General features: G+C 36.5%; 1 protein-coding gene and 1 long non-coding RNA gene across 2 annotated transcripts in view; both read right to left on the minus strand.

The window, feature by feature from the left end:
* Nucleotides 1-11496, minus strand: part of hydin (HYDIN axonemal central pair apparatus protein) — a 39142-nt gene extending 27646 nt beyond the window's left edge. The window contains 10 exon segments of the mRNA XM_088006735.1: nucleotides 63-162; nucleotides 1006-1198; nucleotides 1373-1490; nucleotides 1493-1555; nucleotides 5862-5986; nucleotides 6203-6402; nucleotides 7023-7157; nucleotides 7445-7564; nucleotides 9852-9980; nucleotides 11416-11496. Coding sequence (XP_087862861.1) covers nucleotides 63-162; nucleotides 1006-1198; nucleotides 1373-1490; nucleotides 1493-1555; nucleotides 5862-5986; nucleotides 6203-6402; nucleotides 7023-7157; nucleotides 7445-7564; nucleotides 9852-9980; nucleotides 11416-11496 — 1264 coding nt within the window.
* A 2752-nt stretch (nucleotides 11497-14248) lies between these two features.
* LOC148158699 (uncharacterized) lies at nucleotides 14249-18337 on the minus strand. The gene is made up of 3 exons (XR_015763064.1): nucleotides 16493-18337; nucleotides 16035-16140; nucleotides 14249-14526 (listed from the first exon to the last, which is right to left on the minus strand). It is a non-coding gene; the product is annotated as an uncharacterized LOC148158699 (long non-coding RNA).
* Nucleotides 18338-18370: the final 33 nt, after the last annotated feature.

An 18370-nucleotide genomic window follows, 5' to 3' on the forward strand; every position in this document is an offset into this window, starting at 1 on the left:
TATAGTGCAATTTCATTATTCCATTCCAAAACTGGCAAAAAGCTTAAGTCGTATCTACTAACCTGTGACATTACAATAAACGGTGTGTTGGTAAACTTTTGCCTCCTCTGGCTTGAAGACGATGAGAAAGTTTGCTGTAGTGTTAGGCCAGAGCTCTCCCATCTGAAGCAAAAATGATCATTAATTTAGTGAAATCATAATGCAGATGCAAAACAGAAAATAGCGATGCCTAATACTGGTCGTGAACTTGACACACCAAGAACTGTGTTTGTATACGTGTGTGTATGTTAGGAGTTTTAAAAAAGTGTTTGTGTTCCCTACTACTATCCCCACATATCTTATTAAAATTTGTGTATTGACTAAACTACATAGTTCACTCCTTTTTCACCAATCTTTCCCAGGCATTCTGTCCACTGTTTCTCAAACATGCTTGAAATACATAAACACACACACTCCTTGACTCTGCTCCCACCCCATTCACCCCCACCACACACACACATGCACCTCAACTATGCTATAAAGCTGTAGGTCAAATAAAATCACAATCTGGCGTTGCCTGATGCTCATGCACAAAATATACAGGGTTGGCCAACTTTTTGCAGAATCAGTAACTACAAAGTTCACAGGCCTTCAGATTAGCTCAAGGACAGTGTGAAGAGCTTCATGGGAATGGGTTTCCATGACTGAGCTGATTTATCCAAGTCTAACATCCCCATGTGCAATAATGCTAAACATGACATTCAACAGTGCTGGACAAGTCACTGCTGCACCCTAAAGAACTAGAGAAATGTTCCCAGGAGTGGCAAATCATTCCTCTATCACTGGCAGTCCTACAGACAAATTGGTTTGGCAGCTGTATGGAGAATGGTACTTTTCTAACTGCACTGTGTCAACTGTAAAGCTTATGGTAACAATAACGTAAGGTGTAAGGTGAAACAAATTAGTGGTTTAATAAAAAAAAGAATGAAAGGATAGTACAGTGAAGAAGTGAAAATCCAAACACACCACCAGCTCCAATGTTATGCCGCTGAGTGAAAGTGTAGGAGGGCAGTCCTCTGCAGCTTGGCTTTTGCTCTCCTGCAGGCTTTGGGACAGCAGCAGGGGGTGATGGATCGCTGTGGGGTCAGACTCACACCGACTAGGTCGACACATATTTTCCTCCCTTTTCTCCTCCTTCTGCTGAAGCACAGAGTTCTCCCTGGAGAGTGGGCAGAAGGTGAAAAGGAATACAAAGTGTAAGTAAGGTGGGCCAAAGTGGAAAAACTGGCTCATGAGAAGAGCAAAAAGCTGCTGACGGACAGAAAGCGAATGCAGTAAGAATTCTCGACTGTGTGCATTTTAAGCTTTTTCTAATCCAAACCTGAAAAAGGACAGGTCATCTTCTGCCTGACTTGGCGACACTGTCCAATGGTACTTAAGAGGAATGTCACTGCAGTTGGTGAGTGAAACTGTCTGAGAACTGGTCAGGGAGATATAAGTCTTCTTCAGATTTCAGGTTGAAGACAGATGTTCAGTTCCTCCGAAGTCCCAAACAAACTGATGTGGACATCTTCACCTGAGAGAAAGATGTAGAAAACAAGCAATCCTGTTAAAAGTCGTAAAACCAGTGCTTTAATTGTTTCATTAGCTTGATAAGAGAGGGTGAGGTGGAGTGATTTTTACCATTTTCACTTTACAAAACAAATTTAATTAAAGGAAATATTCTGAATAAATAATAGCAAGCTCAACAAAGACCACAATTTTAAGTCATACATAAATAAAATTGTCTGTTTCAGGCGTATAAGAAGGTGCTTGAAGACAATGTGAGACAATTGTAAAAAAAAAATAATTAAAACTGAAGCAGAACTAGACATTGAGTTTGTCCTTGATTAAAGCAACAACCAGGAAAAAAAAGATGCAAAATCAGGTTTTGTATAAAGCCACCAAGAACAAGGAGTCATGTAAATTTAGTAACTCTTTGTTTACATTCAAATCAGAGACAATGCAATTTACGCATGAAGGCGAAATAATTTTCTTTTAGTCCTTGTTTGGTGAACGTCTCTTGTTCAAATTTCCACTATAATTAAAATATTCTATTGCAGGTACATATGAATGCATGCAGAGTTACACTGTTATTCTGGTAATGACAAAAGCAAAATTCTGACTGAACACATTTGGCTGTGGCCTTTAGCTTTTATGGTTTGTAATAAGATCAAAAATGTTTAACATTTTTTCAAGCAGCTCAGTAATGGTGACTTTTCTCACTGTAACACACTATCTAGTTTTTTAACAGATAAAACCTCTTTGATGTGAGTAACTTCAGAAGCACATCTAAGGTTGCTAGATAAGTGTCTGCTCAGCTCAGTAGAGAAAGAATGGAATGGGATTTGCAAGGCCTAAGACAATCCAGTTTAAAATACATTTAACGTCAGAATATTACACGACTAGAATCTGAAAAAAGTTTCTATTACTGACTTGTGGAGATGCTCTGAAATGAAATGAAATAAAATACTTAGAAAGCAAACAGTGAATAGTTTTTGCTAGATAAAGAATATTTGATTTAGTTAAATGTAGATTAGTAAAATCTACTTGTAATTAAAAGTAAATGCATAGTGAGATTTAAAGAGTGCTCAAGTTTGCTTCTAATTACCACAGACATTTTTATCATGTGCAAGAGAATATATATATAAAGCATGGCATAGAGCCACAGAAAGGCTGGTTTATTTCTACAGGAATGTCTGTAAATTGTTGAGATATCATCAATTGACTAGAGGCAAAAAAACAAAAAACATATGAGGTGGACGATGAATGATGGAAGGAAATGAGAGGAAGAGAAACAAGAATTGTGGGATACAGAGAGAAAAGCAATTATCTCTTAGGACTGTGATGTTATGACAGGAGCTGACAGGCAGGGAGAGCTACAGCTTATTGCCCAGCTTCCATCACAGACGTCTCTTACCCGATTCTCCTCCTGCTGGCTTTCTTTTCTCATAATTTCTTTGAGAACCCAGCAGCAGGGCTCATCAGCTCCCTCAATACATTGATTACTGCAGATGCCGCAGGAGGTTTGTGGGAGAGTACAACTATCCACACATGCTTGAGTCTGAATGCTTGTATGTTTTGTTTGTGTACGCTGCCTTTTCTTAAATTGTTTGGTGTGCTTGCAAACAACCATCAGAGTCCCATCAGTGCTGCAGACCTGTCAAAGTAAATGCTTCAGCAATCCCTAAGCGCTGTCCATCTTGTGCTTAAAATTAGTGGCAGCAACAAAGTCTGATGTTTTCAAGACACAACAAAGATTTTAAAACATCGCACAGACAGCAAAGCAAGCTGTAACATTTTTAAACCTGCACTGGCTTTGAACAGAAAGCAGCAGATATGATGCCGCGTGTCCCAGTGTGCATGCAAAGCGACACACTAACACACACAGATGAACTGTGCAATCTATTTTTTTGCTTTGTTCAGGTGTTGGTCATTTCACCACTTTGTACATTTTGTACTGACCATGCTTCAATTTGGAAACTAGTTTGCATGTTTTCAGCTTCAACAACTTCAAATTTGAAATGATATTATTTCTATTCATACTCTACTGTAAGGAAATGTTATCAAACTTAAAATATGGAAAGGTAAAAGCTAGACAAAGAATCTATTCCCCATAAATTAAAAAAGAAAAAGGATTAGCAGTATTTCACACACACACACGGTTATTAAAAGGAGAAATATGTCTACCTTGATGATGCATAGCTAACACGATTAAACTATTTTTTTTCTTTTTGGCATGTGAAAAACATCACAGGATTCAGTAAGTCTGAAAATAGCTTTCAAAGACACTTATGTGACCAGCCTGGGTCAGAACTAGAGCTTATTTATCCCAGTCCCTAATCTGTTTATGTTTTGAAGTCACTATTTTTAGACCCCAGCATTTAGCTAGCAGATGAATGGTTGCTGTTCCTTAGTAAAAAAAAAAAATCTGATTGCAGACAAAAATTTGTGCAAAACTCTTAAACCAAGCTTGTACACTGCATGGCAGAGAGGTCAAAGGTCTTTCACTCAATATCCATCCATCCATCCATCCACTCACCTGCTCAACCAGGTGAGAGCAGGCAGGTTGTCACTCTCCGACAGGGCAACACACACTAGACAAAATACTTCACACAAACATACACATGTTTACATCTTTCTATGTCACAAGGTCTTTGAAATAACTTCCATTTATATTTCCTTCATTTCTACAGTCCAGCCATGACCCTTTTCCAAAAACAGGACTACTTCTTATGGAGCTCAGACTCTGGGTTCTGTTGCTGAAAGACAGCTAGGCAAATAAACTTGACTTGCATGTAATGATTGTTGATTGAAGCATTGATTAAAAATTCAATCAATGCTTTTATCTCATAATAAATTTGTTGATTTTATTGCAAAGTACAATCTGTACTGGTGGAGTACAAACATAACATATTGATACAGAAACTATCCTTATGTGATTTTGGTGTTTTAGCAGCTCTGATGCTTTCTATGATGACTTCAGATTTCAACACGGTCCATCAGGAGGTGTTTTAAAAGAGCCATGATGATAGAACAGTAACCAAGAATCATGCCAGTAATGCAGACAAAACAATAAATTTTGTACTCATGGCTATTAGCTGAACATATGCACGTTGAGTTAATAACCTTAGGGAATGTATTTGCAAGGCTGTGAAGATAGTGTGACATAAAAACAGGAAATAAAACCAAAAGCCCATCTAACAAATCTGACATGCAGTAAAGACATTATTGCCACTTCTCTTATTGTGAATCTGTGTTTGGGTGTTTGTGTGTTGATGGTGTGCAGTAACTCTGTTTTGCTTTCGGGTCAATTCTAGTCTCAGAATCTTATTAAGGTGTTTATCTCCATGACTACAGCAAATATATTTTTTCCTTTCCAGTTCTATTTTATGCAAGCTTCAAACTATATTTCTAGTCTCAATTTGTGTCTTCAGACCACTTATACATAGAATTTGGAACTGTTAATATTAAAATAGATTATATTTATTGGCCATATTTAATGTTACGAAATTATAGAAGAGTCCTCTATGAGTTAATATTCATGTTAAATGACAGCAGGTTTAACAAGAATATAGATATAAGTTTCACAGTCTGTCAAATAAATGTATATAAATCTCTGAAAGTGTGCTGCCTCTCATTTAGGTCACCTCTTATAGTGTGTAAGGATATTGTTTTAGATTAAATAACACCAATAAGGACAGTAACAATGAAATCACTATCATGTCCTCAAAACTAAAGTTTGTTTTCGTTCGTGTTGCAAAATTCAACATTGGAAGCATTTCACCGGAATTAACCAGTATTTATTGGACTTTATACAAATAGGAAGAAAGAAACATGGAAATATAAAATATTAAAAGACTAGCCCTTAACAGGGATTTTAAATATGAAGAAAATATATTTTAGCATAATCTTGACTAAATAAGATTTCATGCAAGTGAACTTGATGAGGAAGGTGCAGAAGAGGTCATACCCCCACATGCAGTAATATCATAAAATGTGCAGTTGACTTTTAGAGCTCAGGAGAAGTGAGCACACTTAATTGAGCCTGTGGTCTGCATACAGTAAAGTAGGTTTTGTAGATATAGCAACATAAATATAAGTATTTTTGATATAAGGTATTAAAGTTTAGCTTCACTTAGATATATGTCTATAAAAAACTGTTATATTTGTGCTTGCATATAGTTGTTTGTTTCTAGTTAATGCCCTTTAATTTCTATAATTCCCACTGAATTGCAATTTGGAATATTTTCAAAATTACCAATGTTAACTTCAAAAGGATAGTTAAAGGAAAGTATCTGGAGACAATGGACATTTTGACGATAAGCTTAAATGAGTCTCACCAGTGTCGTACTGCAGGATGAGGTCTTCCTGGAACTGTCCAACTTTCATGGGCTGGAAAATCACAGTCACCTGGATGGCTTCCCCAACATCGAGAATATCAGTAGAGGGTGTCACTGAGAAAGGACTGTTCACAACAAAATCGGCCATGAACAATTGAGACATAAATCTGTGATTATTAAAATCTTATACAATGTTTCCAGACACTATAGCTCCTGGAGATTTTCTAAACAAAATTGCTTTTTTTTTTGTTTCATTTTGAACAGTCGTATTCACATCTGTTTTGAATATAAAATGTATGAGAAATATCTCATTTGAACTCATGACATGTACTAGTTCTAACCTTTTTGTGTGCAACTTGAAATTGGCCTTACAGTTGCCTATGTTGCAAACAAAGTGAGTTTTCTCTGTGGATGCTTTCACTAGACAAGTAGGTAAATGAATCTCATCTTTAAAGTCAAGTATGGCGCGGGGGCCAATGGCACAAATTGGAATCTCAAAACATTCTCTTGGAGAAACACAAATCAGTCTGTGGCTGTAATCCTAAATTGAGAGAAGGAACAGACACAAAAGTTAAAAAGACAAACCAATGAATAACTGAGTTTTTTTCCTCGCAAAATATATAGACACAACTAGTTTATATATACATTTTACTCAAATAAAAAAAACTCTTACATCAGTCATAACCCACTTAAAGATTTTTTTTAATATATAGATAAAACTAGACATAACTGAACACCAAATCTCAACAATCCAACTGGATTGAATTACAGTTTTTAATAACATACATATGGTATTAATAACAGTGTACTCCTCAGTCAAACGTGAAACAGCCTTTGCTATAAAGATAAAATTGAGCTTACAAGGAAGTCACAAGCACCACAGATAAAGAGATGCGATTCCTAAGTCTTATCACTAAACTCAAAGTCAGGACATCATCATCACATAAAAAGATCATTCTGATAACTGTTAAAGAAAATCATAACAATGACAGTGAAATTAGATTTCTACACTTGACAGCAAGTCTCCTCAAACAGCTACCCTGTAACTCTCTAAGAAAATGTTTTCTAAATTCAAATACATCCTCCCAGAAGCACAATATTTTATCTACCTAAGACTTTCTGCTTGATAAATTTTGTAATGAATATTATTAGGAACAGCACCTTGCTCTCCTGTGGGGTGAAGAATACCATAAAACTGGCAGTCATTCCTGGTGCTATTTTGCTTCTTCCAGTCTCTGGACCCACCATGTAAAACTGTTCTGAAATATCCTGGTCCAACTTCACAGGGTGTGAAACCTTAAACAAAACAACAATTGCTGAAACAGCTGAAACAAAGTAGAATTCAGAGTACTAAAATTGACTCCTGCTTGTACATGTCTGTTTCAATCCATGACCTTTTGCAATTATTTGCCATTACTTGCACACAACACTGCTATAATAAGACGCAACATGTTTATTTTTGCTTGGACAAGCCAAGTTTTGTCCATTAATCCCCAAATATGTTATGATTGAAAGACTCATGAAGTCATATATTGTTTTTAATCAGATGTATTTGAAAGATTCAAATTTTCATTTGAACAAACCTGGTCATTGTTGAGAAGCAGCAGAGGCAAACTGTAGGTTTGTAAGGGAATAAAGTTCTGGAAGACCAGCTCTGATGGGTAAGGCTGGAAAATCGGACGGTCCGGTTTTACTGGGGACAGCTGAAAAAACACACATGCATGTATATTTCTAAAGAACTCCTTCTGAAGCAGCGTCTTGCAAAATAATTCATACACCTTAAACCATTCCACATTTTGAAACAGTACACCCACAAGCTTTAAGCTTTAGGATTTTATGTGACAGGTCAACATATGATGGCACTCATTTGTGAAGAAAAAGGAAAATAATGGTTTCCACATTTTCTTTAAAAACTTGGAAACCGAAAGGTGGTATGCATTTAGTAGTTTGTAGATTGATACCTCTATTTAAGTACTATGCAACAAAGTAATTAATATTTAGAGTCCACAGGTCTTTTATTTAATCTCAGTGTAAATACAGCTGTTCAGGTAAGGCCTAAAAGGTTTATTAGAAAACATTAGTGAAGAAACAGCATTATCAAGAACGAAGAAAACAGCAACTGACCAACACCTATTTTGTTTGATTTAGGTAATGAAGCTTGCCTTAAGGCATGAGATGGATAACAAAAAAAATTATTATACTTCACAGTTAATCAAGTTTTACAATACAGAATACTGGATAGAGTCTGGCAAAACAGATGTGTTTTATCATTGTGTAATTTATCTGTTCCTTGCTTATCTGCACCTGGAAAATACTACAAGAAACTTTTAGTATTCCAGAGTTCTCAAGACTGAATGACATGTATGCAGACAGTAGAAAGAGGATCTGAAATGGTTTTACCTGTGTTTTAAGAGGTAAAGATAGCAGAAAAGCAGTTCCCAGGATTCAGACATTAAGCGGAAAAAATCTAAAAATAGCATTGCCTGTTTTAAACGTCTCTAAATCTTACGAGCTATATATAGAACAACATAGCTTATTACAGTTAATCTAAATTACTTCTGTTCTGACCTATTTGGTGTATACTCAGCAGGACTTTCATTTATCCCTGCAGGATAAGTGGCCCATATTGGAGATTTGTCACTTTCAGATTTGCATATTTAACAAGTCAACAGAAAAGCATACAAGGTGAGATGCAAATTTTTTAATTTGCTGAGGAGGTGTTTATTAATTTTAAATACCTTGAATGAACTTTTGACAGCAAAATACGCTGGTCAAGTTGCAGCTGCTGACTGATTGAAGCTAATTTGGTACATAAAGTGCATCATATATTATTGGTATTTTATATGATAGACCGACACAAAGTAGGGCATAACTTTGAACAGAAGTTTAAAAGTTATGTCTTCCAGTAATTTTCTTCCTGGAAAAAAAGACAAATTTTCAGATTTCTCACAAGATAAAAAGTCTGCCGTGTAGTTGTATTCAATCTTCTTGAGTCAGTATTTGTCTGTCTCTACCAGCTTTGCTTACTACAAGAGAAACTTATTTTCCTGCAGATTATTTTTTGTAGCTGAGAATTTGTTTCTTTTTTTGACTGGATAGAGAGCATTCTGCAAACATCAATTTTCATGTCCTGCAAAAGATTAATTCCATGTGGGTAAGAGTTTGGATTTGACTATTCTAACACATGAATATGAATTGATCTAAACAATTTTACTGTTGTTCTAGCTGTATGTTTAAAGTCGTTTTCCGGCTGGAAGGTAAACAGCAGGCCCGATCTTAAGTCTTTTGCTGACTCTGTAATTTCCCAGTTTCTGCGAAGATAAAAGTATATTCACACCAAACCCACAGTGAAGTGTAGTCCAAAGAACTGCTCCTCACTGTGGGTATGGTGTATTCAGGCCAATGTGCATTGTTACTCGTTTGTCAGATATTTAATTTTCCAATTAAGCCAAAACCATATTTTGCTTCATAAGACCAGATCACTTTGTCCACTTGTGTGCTGTGTTATCAACATGGCTTGTTGGTAACTTAGAAATTGGATTTTCATGGCTTTCATGGCCACTCTTCCACCAACAGTAGATTTATTGTCTGCAAGACTAAGCTATCCCGTCAACAGATTCTCCCATACTAGTTCTAAAACTCTGCAGCCTCTTGGCTGCTTCTTCTTTTAATGCTTTCCTCGCTCACAAGTCAGTTAGGTTGCATCTCATCTGACAAACTTCAGAGGTTCTCAAGGAACAGCTGTAATTGTACAAAGACTAATTTGCACACTGATGGACTCTATTTACTAAAAGAATAATGAGAAACCTTTTATACAATATGTTTTTAAGTATTTCATTGTTAGGATTGTCATTTATAATGTTTTAATATCACAAAATGTAAGCTTTTTATAAATCCAATCTTGGGACCAACGGTTCATGTGTCATCTCAAACCATTACAACCTATTAATCTCGTATATTATTACTAAAAAGGTCTGGAGGAATGACAACATTTGCTGACATCTACCATGCAATGAGTGGTGGAGTCTCGAGCCTGAGGGGCAGATGGACCTCTGTGATGTTATTCAGGCGCTCCTCTGAGGACTGCATCATTTCTTGCTTAAAAACTGATGGAGTCATCTGCAATCACGCAACAGGGTCTATTATCCAGTCTGCACTGGCTGTCTCTTTATTGTCAGATCAAACACCAGTAATGAAAAAGCTTAGTTCGGTGAGAGCAATCAACCATATTTTGTGGTTAAAACCTAAGCTACACAATCTGATGGCACCTCCTTATCAGTGTACCAGAGACAAAGAAACATCTAACTGCACTTAGCCCATTTCAGGGGTAGGTCAAAAAGGAATTTCAACTGGATTAATAATGTAGCAGGAAGTCTTATGATAAATGCAATATTTAACAGCTGACAGGTTTGGATTCATAAAACACTGCTCAGAAGCAATTAAGCTGCTTTAGAGAAGGAAGGAAAGGAGTTAAATAATACGATTGAGTGGAAATTTAATTTATTCCACAAAATTAGCAGAGGGGGCTACCCAAAAGTCATATTATTAATATACAAAATGCTTTCAGTTCGGTACTTCTGAGTTTGTAGTCTCTTTCATAGATGGTGACGTTGATGGTGCTTTGCTACCTTAACTTTGTTTTCTTTCTCTTCTGTCCTTTTTCAGTTCTTTCAACCCCGAGCTTCTCACAGCTGACAACCAATAATACAAAGCTGGGTTCTGCTGAAGGTTTTTTCCTGCTAAAAGAAGTCACTCTTTTCCACTTGCTTGCTTGGGAGAAGTGAACGCATGAAAGTGAATGACTCAACGCATTTAACCAGACTTTTCAAGGTACGTTAATTCAGTTTAACTGTATTATTTTATACAAAAAACTACATTGGAGGGAAGTAAATGTAATCAAATTTTCCTGAATTGTACTTTTTATGTACACCAATAACATCCCTTGCAACAGTGGAGGTAAGGCATTTCATAAATATGCAATTGCCACAGATCTGGTTGGACCCTTAATTGTCAGTGATGGTTGTTCATTTACCATCTTGTTCTTAATAAACTGTTTTCTTTAGCATTCGTTAGAGGCTCAACATCTCAAAAGGCTATTAAGTTGTGACGTAAGGGCAAAGGTAAAATAGGACATAAATTGTTCCAGCCAACGACATCCAGAGTCAGATGCTGAAACAGCTTTAGCCATTTAACTACCTGAAAATCTGAATACAGAGAGACATGTTTAGTTGAATATGGATCTCACATCAATCTGAGAGCATTCATAAAAGAAGCAGGATAAAGCACAGGCATAAAATTGCCACGGCAGTCAAGGATTGATTTTTGTTTCCTATAAGGAGCCAAACTAATTATTAGGGCAATTGGTCATTTGAAGAAGGTTCTTTAAAAGCATTGGACAATATCCAAAATGCAGTTCACTGATTACAGTGAGCATGAGAACTCATCAGGAAAACCCATCTCAAATGTTTGCAGTTTTTTTTTGTTTGTTTGATTTTTTTACTTTTGATGTTGCTAATGATAAATAAAGCACACAGAAACAGCAGGATCTGCTCACCCGTCTTGGCTTGTCGTCCTATGCAAGGACTTTCTGTTTGCGAAGCTTAGAGATCAACTGCTGAAGCTGAACTGCTTTCATTTTGAATGAACTCTGTAGTACAATCACCTGAAAAAAAAAACATGGCGTATGTTACTTAATTCTTGCAAAACAATTTGTAACACATAGCAAGATGAATTCCAGCTAATCCGCAGCAGAGACTCTCCAGAGATTAACGCAGCACAGAAAATAATTAGCCGCTCTCCCAACCCCAGACCTTTAAAATATAAATATTTGCCTACTACCTCTTAAGAACTGGAAAAGTGTATGTTTGTTGCCTTGTGTAGATAGTACAATTTTACGAATAACCAGACACACGAGCACTTATTTTTCCTGTATCAGCTACACACTAAGCAGTATAGTGGTGTAATATCTCATATCACCTCCTGATTAATATAAATGATTGTTTTTAATTTCGGCTGCAAGCAACATTTCTTCATAAAAATTATAGCTTCAAACTATAGGCTGAGTCACAGGTGCTGTAAATGTTTTAGAATTAAGCAACAAAAAAAACGTCTTTGTTGTGCTAATGTAACTAAGAACCTAATATTGAAATAAGCTACTACCGCAAAATTTAAGCATTTCTATCAACAGAAAAGTTAAGCGTTCTGCCAAAAAATATACAGAAAGACAAAATGGTTTTAACTATTTGTTGTGGTCCTCTTGTGCTATCTGTAACAAACGTTGACTTAAATCGAGTTGTTCACCACCATACACAAACTTCTCGAACATTTTTCAACAAAACAAAATTAGCGTAATACTAACACATGAAATAAAATGTGTGCCCACAAAAGAAATTGCTTCAACAAACTCTTACCACCGTGTAAGAAACTTCATTTGTACAAAAAACACGCCAGCTAAAATTGATGTTGGTTTAGTCTGTATCAATGGCAACGGCTTTTGCCGTACGTCCAGTAAACTGCTTCCCGATTGGCTGGTAGACCAAATAGTTTCAATCTGTTTCTATGGCGTCGTTGTTCAGTAGTAGACATACGTCAGGGCGTTCGCCATATTGAGAGAGGCAAGATCGTTTAGCAATACAAATATGCTTGAATAAATGAATCAAATCTGTAATTGATCAAATACTTTATATAGTTAATGAAACCTTTTACGTCAAATTGCTGTCAACTGAAAGTTAGAGCCATGTTATCACGTAATTTTATCCATGTGTTTTAGCACAGGAATAAAATGTGCTAAAGTACATTTTATTAGTGTCTATAAACTCACGTATTCTACCCTTGGAGAGTTAAAAAACAAATTTTCTTTCAGATGTACTGTCCATTTTGTGGAACTGCAGCCATAAATTCTGCAGATTTTTGTTGTCAATGTGGCAGAAGCATAAAATTTGTCCAAGATCATGCAAACAAAGCCCAAGATGAGAGGGACCCTACCACTGCAACTCCCGATGTTCAACCAAGCACCAGCACAGGTAAACCGAAGCATGGGGGTTTTTTTCAGCATGCTTAAGTGTTAGCACTTTAAACCATCTGCAGATGCAGGTACGATCATTGCAGTATTGATCGTACCTGCAATTAATAATTAATGCATTTAAATTATAACTAAAGTGCCAATCGTGTATTTTTTTATTACAAAATTCAGGTGTAGAGTGTTTCATGAACTTTAGAGCTATAAAAGAGAGGGAAAGAAAGAATTTTTTTAACCAAGAAGCACCAGAACAAAGCACAGAAGGGAAATAAACTGAAGGTATGCCTTTAATTTAGTGCAAACACAAACTGGAAATTACATACTTCATCAAATAATTTAATTTGATTAATTTAATTTTTTTTCTCCCCAGATTAATGTTGGGCTTAAGAGGATGCAGGGAGATTCCCTTAAGACAGTGAGAGGGAAGTCACTTCCAGTTGAGATTCACCCTGAGTGGGCATCGGAACAAGTGCTTGCTGCCGCTGTAAAGAAGCAAAAGGATTTCAATATAGACCTGAGAGATTGTGCCCATGTCTTGTTGTATCCTGATGCAAGGGAGGTTAAGAACATCCCAGGAACAGACATTCCTTTCACAGTGCAAAAGTACAAGGAGGCAATTGGAAAGCCTTACCAAAGAATTACGCTTTACATTTGCCCTGTTGAGGACTTTGCAAACAGCTGTAAGTGCTTTTGATCTACATTCCAAATAGTTTGAAGATCAATTTTGCTATAGTCTTATAGTTAAAATGGCAAAATTTCCTCCTATATCCAGAATTCTATACAAGATTAATTCAAGCTATGATGTAGTATATTTTAATTGTACTGTAAGGAAGAAAAATAATTTTCCTCTTTACAAAACCTACCTCCCTTTTGTAAAGAATGATGTACAAGCGCATTTTATTAATTGCAAAATTTAGCCTTGCAAAAGAAAATGTATTATTTATAGTATAGATTTATAGTATATTTCTTTTCACTGGTTGTTGAAATGATAGTAACCATTTTCCTTTGGTTAATATCAACCAACAAAACTGTGTGGTTCATAGTAATAGAAGACTTACTGTCTTCAAATAACTTCTAAAAGATGTACAGAAATCTGCTGCACAGTGACACAGTTGGTAGCATTGTTGCCTTGCAGCAAGAAGGTCTTGGTTTCAATTCCTGGCCTGGAGTCTTTCTGTATGGAGTTTGCATGTTCTCCCTGTGCATGGTGGGTTCTGTCCGGGTGCTCTGGGACAAGGGTATAAGAAAATGGGTGGATGGATAAAGAAATCCGAATATACTGTGCTGCTAATTGTACAAATTTCTATTTGTACAACTGTTACGACTGGCTCAGGGTTGTAACAAAAACAATAGACCATGCCGTGGTTAAAGCGCATACAAATGAATATTTATTAACAAAAACAACAATGGATTGTGAATATCAGTATCAGTGGTGTAATGCAAATGCTTGGATGTGTTGTATGAGTGCATATGGAAGTGTTGAGGTGCCAAAACAAAGACAAACTCAAAAGTGCAACAGGAGGGGAGCTAAGGCCTGGCCACCAAACATCCCAGCGGCAGAGTGGACGCTGAGGCGACAAGCGACCCAGAAGACGGAGACAGCCAGGTTAAAGTACTCTGCACTCCCAATCACCGGATCTGAGACACCTGCAAAGGGGAGGAGCACAAGGACGGACAACAAGACACTTGCAGCCCAGCTTACAAGGCCCAGGGCCGTAACAACAACTTATACTAAAATGTTCTTGTTGTTTAACATGTTTATGAAGAATTCCTATGCAACTAAACAATTTGTGGAATTACATAAAAAAATAATTAAAATAAATGTCAAAATAATTATTGCTTTTTAAAGGTTACAGTGGACAGAGTTCAAGTGATGATGACAGTGTGGTTCATGTAAGGTTGCCATCTCAAGATAGTCCACTATCTGACACTGTGGTCAGTCTGCATCTTTGACATTTTTCCTGAATTGAATTACTTAAACTTTATTTTGATAAGATAAAACCTGTCTTCTATATGTTATACATAGGTGTGGGATGGTCCAGATGAAACGAGCACTCCAAGACTGGAGAACATTTTGAATGGGTAAAATACAAATTACCACTTTTTTTAGTAATGAGTAATCAAACGCATTGCTAATTCAAATCCAGTAGCCATATTAAAGTTACTTATCCAAATCACTGTGCGTTGCTATTTTCTTTTGTAATTTAATTTAATCCCTATGTACGGCTTGGGGAGCGACCGCCGTTTACATGTGACAGTTATCAGCGGGGACAGAAACATAAACAATACGGGGAGGAGGGAGATGCGCATGTTGTTGCTGGGAAAACAGGAACTATTTTGATTATCTGTCCCCAGAGTCCGATTATTATAAGCGGCTTTGGGCTTCTTTTTTTCTGAAATCACTTTCAAATTTCATGAATCACGGGTTTAAGTTTTTGGGCTTGATTTTGATCCTGAAGTTCTTATTTTGACTTGGAAATAAGCAGAGACATATAATAAGCCCCTTAATTTGTCTGACATCCAAGTAGTTTTAGTCAGGACTTCCAGGTACATCTATTCCCGGATGATCCATCTTGCTGTGCCTTTGGTAATGTCAAGGTAATATTTGTTGTGAGCGACCTTGACTTTTGCATTGTGCTCCAGAAAACTGCAAAATCGAGACTAATATGAACAGCGCAATAAACGTGAAAACAGCCATGAATGAACGTGGCCGTAAAGTTGCCCAACTAAACGCAATTTTAATCTTTAAGTATCACAAATCTCCGGACAGGGCCATAACGCAGAACCTAGAGGCCGAGGTAGGAGGGGGCTCTACAATCCTATTTATATTTTTCCAGACAATAGTGGAAATCACAAAAACATACAAAAAATACTAAGGTTTTTGTGTGTGTGTGTGTGTGTGTGTGTGCTGTTGTAACCATTAATCTCCCGTTCAGTTCAACCTTATAAGCGGAGATACATACTTGATACTACTATAATTAAACTTGCAATTAATTATTTGCAAAGCTCAAGCTTTTCACAAGTGGTGGAGAAAAATAAAAAAATGTAACTTAGTAAATTTCCAAAAAAAAGTAATCACTAATCTACTTTTTCAAGTAGTAATAAGTTATCGATTAAAGTTAATTTTTAAAAGTAACTATGCCATCACTGCTTACCAGTGTCTTGATCTTGTGCCAAGAACTGTACATTCTTCCCACATGAAAAACAGAAATCTTGAATTGTTCCTAGATTTTGTCCACAGAAACAGCAAAACATGGCCACCTAAAAAGGTAAATGGTATGCACATAGGTATAGTTGAAACCAGATATGTACATACACCAAAAAAAGAAGTTACAAACATCTCTATCCCTCTTGTGAAAGACACATAGGTGATAAATCGAATTCACTATCTATCTATCTATCTATCTATTTAATTATATGAGTGTGTAATTTATATATTTTTTCTTGCGGTATGATTAGCATAATTGCTTTGCTAATTCGGGCAAGCATCTACGAGACCGAGCCCATAATGCTATGACTGACACAAAGTCTATCACGCTACCCATCAACTATTCTGTTATTCTATAATATTATAAAAGACGGCGTATTTGAAAATAAATATAGTAATACGAACCTTTACTTTCTTTCAAATTTCTTTCTCCGAATCTTGCGTCTGGTCCCATAGAAATGAATACTATTTTTCTTCGACTCCCCCTAGTGGTCTGGAGCACTTCCACTTTCAACACTTTTTGTTTGCGTCTCTCTTTTTTCTTTGCTGCATTTCATTTGGGGGTGTATTCGTTTTTGTTTGCGTCTCTCTTTTTGTTTGCTGCATTTCATTTGGGGGTGTATTCTTTTTTGTTTGCGTCTCTCTTTTTGTTTGCTGCATTTCATCTGTGGGTGTATTCGTTTTTGTTTGCGTCTCTCTTTTTGTTTGCTGCGTTTCATTTAAGGGTGTCTTCTTTTTTGTTTGCGTCTCTCTTTTTGTTTGCTGCATTTCATTTGTGGGTGTATTCTTTTTTATTTGCTGCATTTTATTTGCTTTTTGTTTGCTGCATTTCATTTGTGCGCGTGTCTTTTTTTTTGTTCGCATCTTTTCTCTGTTGCTGCGCATTTGCACCTGTCGGCCACCGTAATAAACACTGCTAATACAGACACCAATTAATATTTTTTGTTTAATACGTAGCAGTATTAATTACTACTTTCAATATTAGTCTACAGTGGCACTCATCTTTTCTTCTCTGGACAAATAATATTCCACAGACATCAGATAAAAATAACTACACCTGTCATCTGCTGACTAATCCTGCAGAATTTCAATCATCCACATTTTTTTTTCTTTCATCAGAGTTTCTTCTTTGCTGTCATTCTTGCTATATTCAAGGTATTCATTGCAATGAAAAGATTACAGTACATGACACAGAAATACAAAGCAACTATGGTGCATATGGGGTTCAACCAGAGTAGCACCACTTTAGTAACACCATTCTGTCTGTCTGATACAGATACACTAATGCATTACACTGGTGTTTCCTGGGTAAACACACATGCACCTGGAAAATCACACTGTGCAAAAGAAAGTATTACTCATCATACATTGTTTTATTGGAACACCCTGATGCATCTACAGCCTTTACATGATTATGTGGCTGGTTTCCTGCAGTTTGTTTCTTAGGCTTTGTTTGATAGATACAGGTCATTATAGACTAGGAACAAACAGGAGAGGGAATCGCTGAGATGTTCTGATATAGTCATCTTGCCATCAGAAAATTTTTTATTTCAACCATGCTCCATATCCTTGTCCATTTTTACAGCTTTAAAGACATCAGCTTTGTTAATTTGTTGCCAAATCCCAGCCATCATTACCCATGATATATACTCATGATTTATAAGTAAACTATATAAAAAATATAGCCACTTTGTAACTTATAGGAAAGAGGCATGTCTTGAGATAAAAATATAAGGACAACAGCTTGAGTTAAGGTCGTTTTACATAATTTAAAAAACAAAATAAAACATTGTTGATGCACTTTTACTTAAAATAAAATACTTGTAGTGACAGAAGAATTACAGGTTCTTTAAATTACATTTTTTGTGCCCTTTTCTTTTCTTTTTTTTTTTTTTTTTTTGAGCACCTGCCCCAGTGGTCTCTGCACGGCCCTGACTGTCACATTCATTTTCATTTCCCAACACATGACTCAGCACTTTGAATAGTGAAACACAGTAAAAGGGAGAGTAAAACTATACAGCCTGTTTGAGCGCATCGTGTCATCTCTTATTTTGGACTTTAAACGTCATATTCGTTTGCATTCATGCTTATCTGAGCTGTAATTTTCGGCAACAGGTCAAAACTGATTGTCACTGTATCCTAGCGTGCTGGGGTATTCATTCCCCATGGTGTCTGCTCTCCCCTCTGGTGTCTTCTAATGGCTTCCCGAAGTTCCCATGTTATGTCCTGTAAAACAGAATTCCAGCTCTGTCTCTGCCACTGTTCGGGTCAGTGAGTAACCAG

Source organism: Poecilia mexicana, unplaced genomic scaffold, assembly GCF_051168715.1.
Source record: "Poecilia mexicana isolate PSO_F unplaced genomic scaffold, ASM5116871v1 scaffold_6, whole genome shotgun sequence".
NCBI lineage: Eukaryota > Metazoa > Chordata > Actinopteri > Cyprinodontiformes > Poeciliidae > Poecilia > Poecilia mexicana.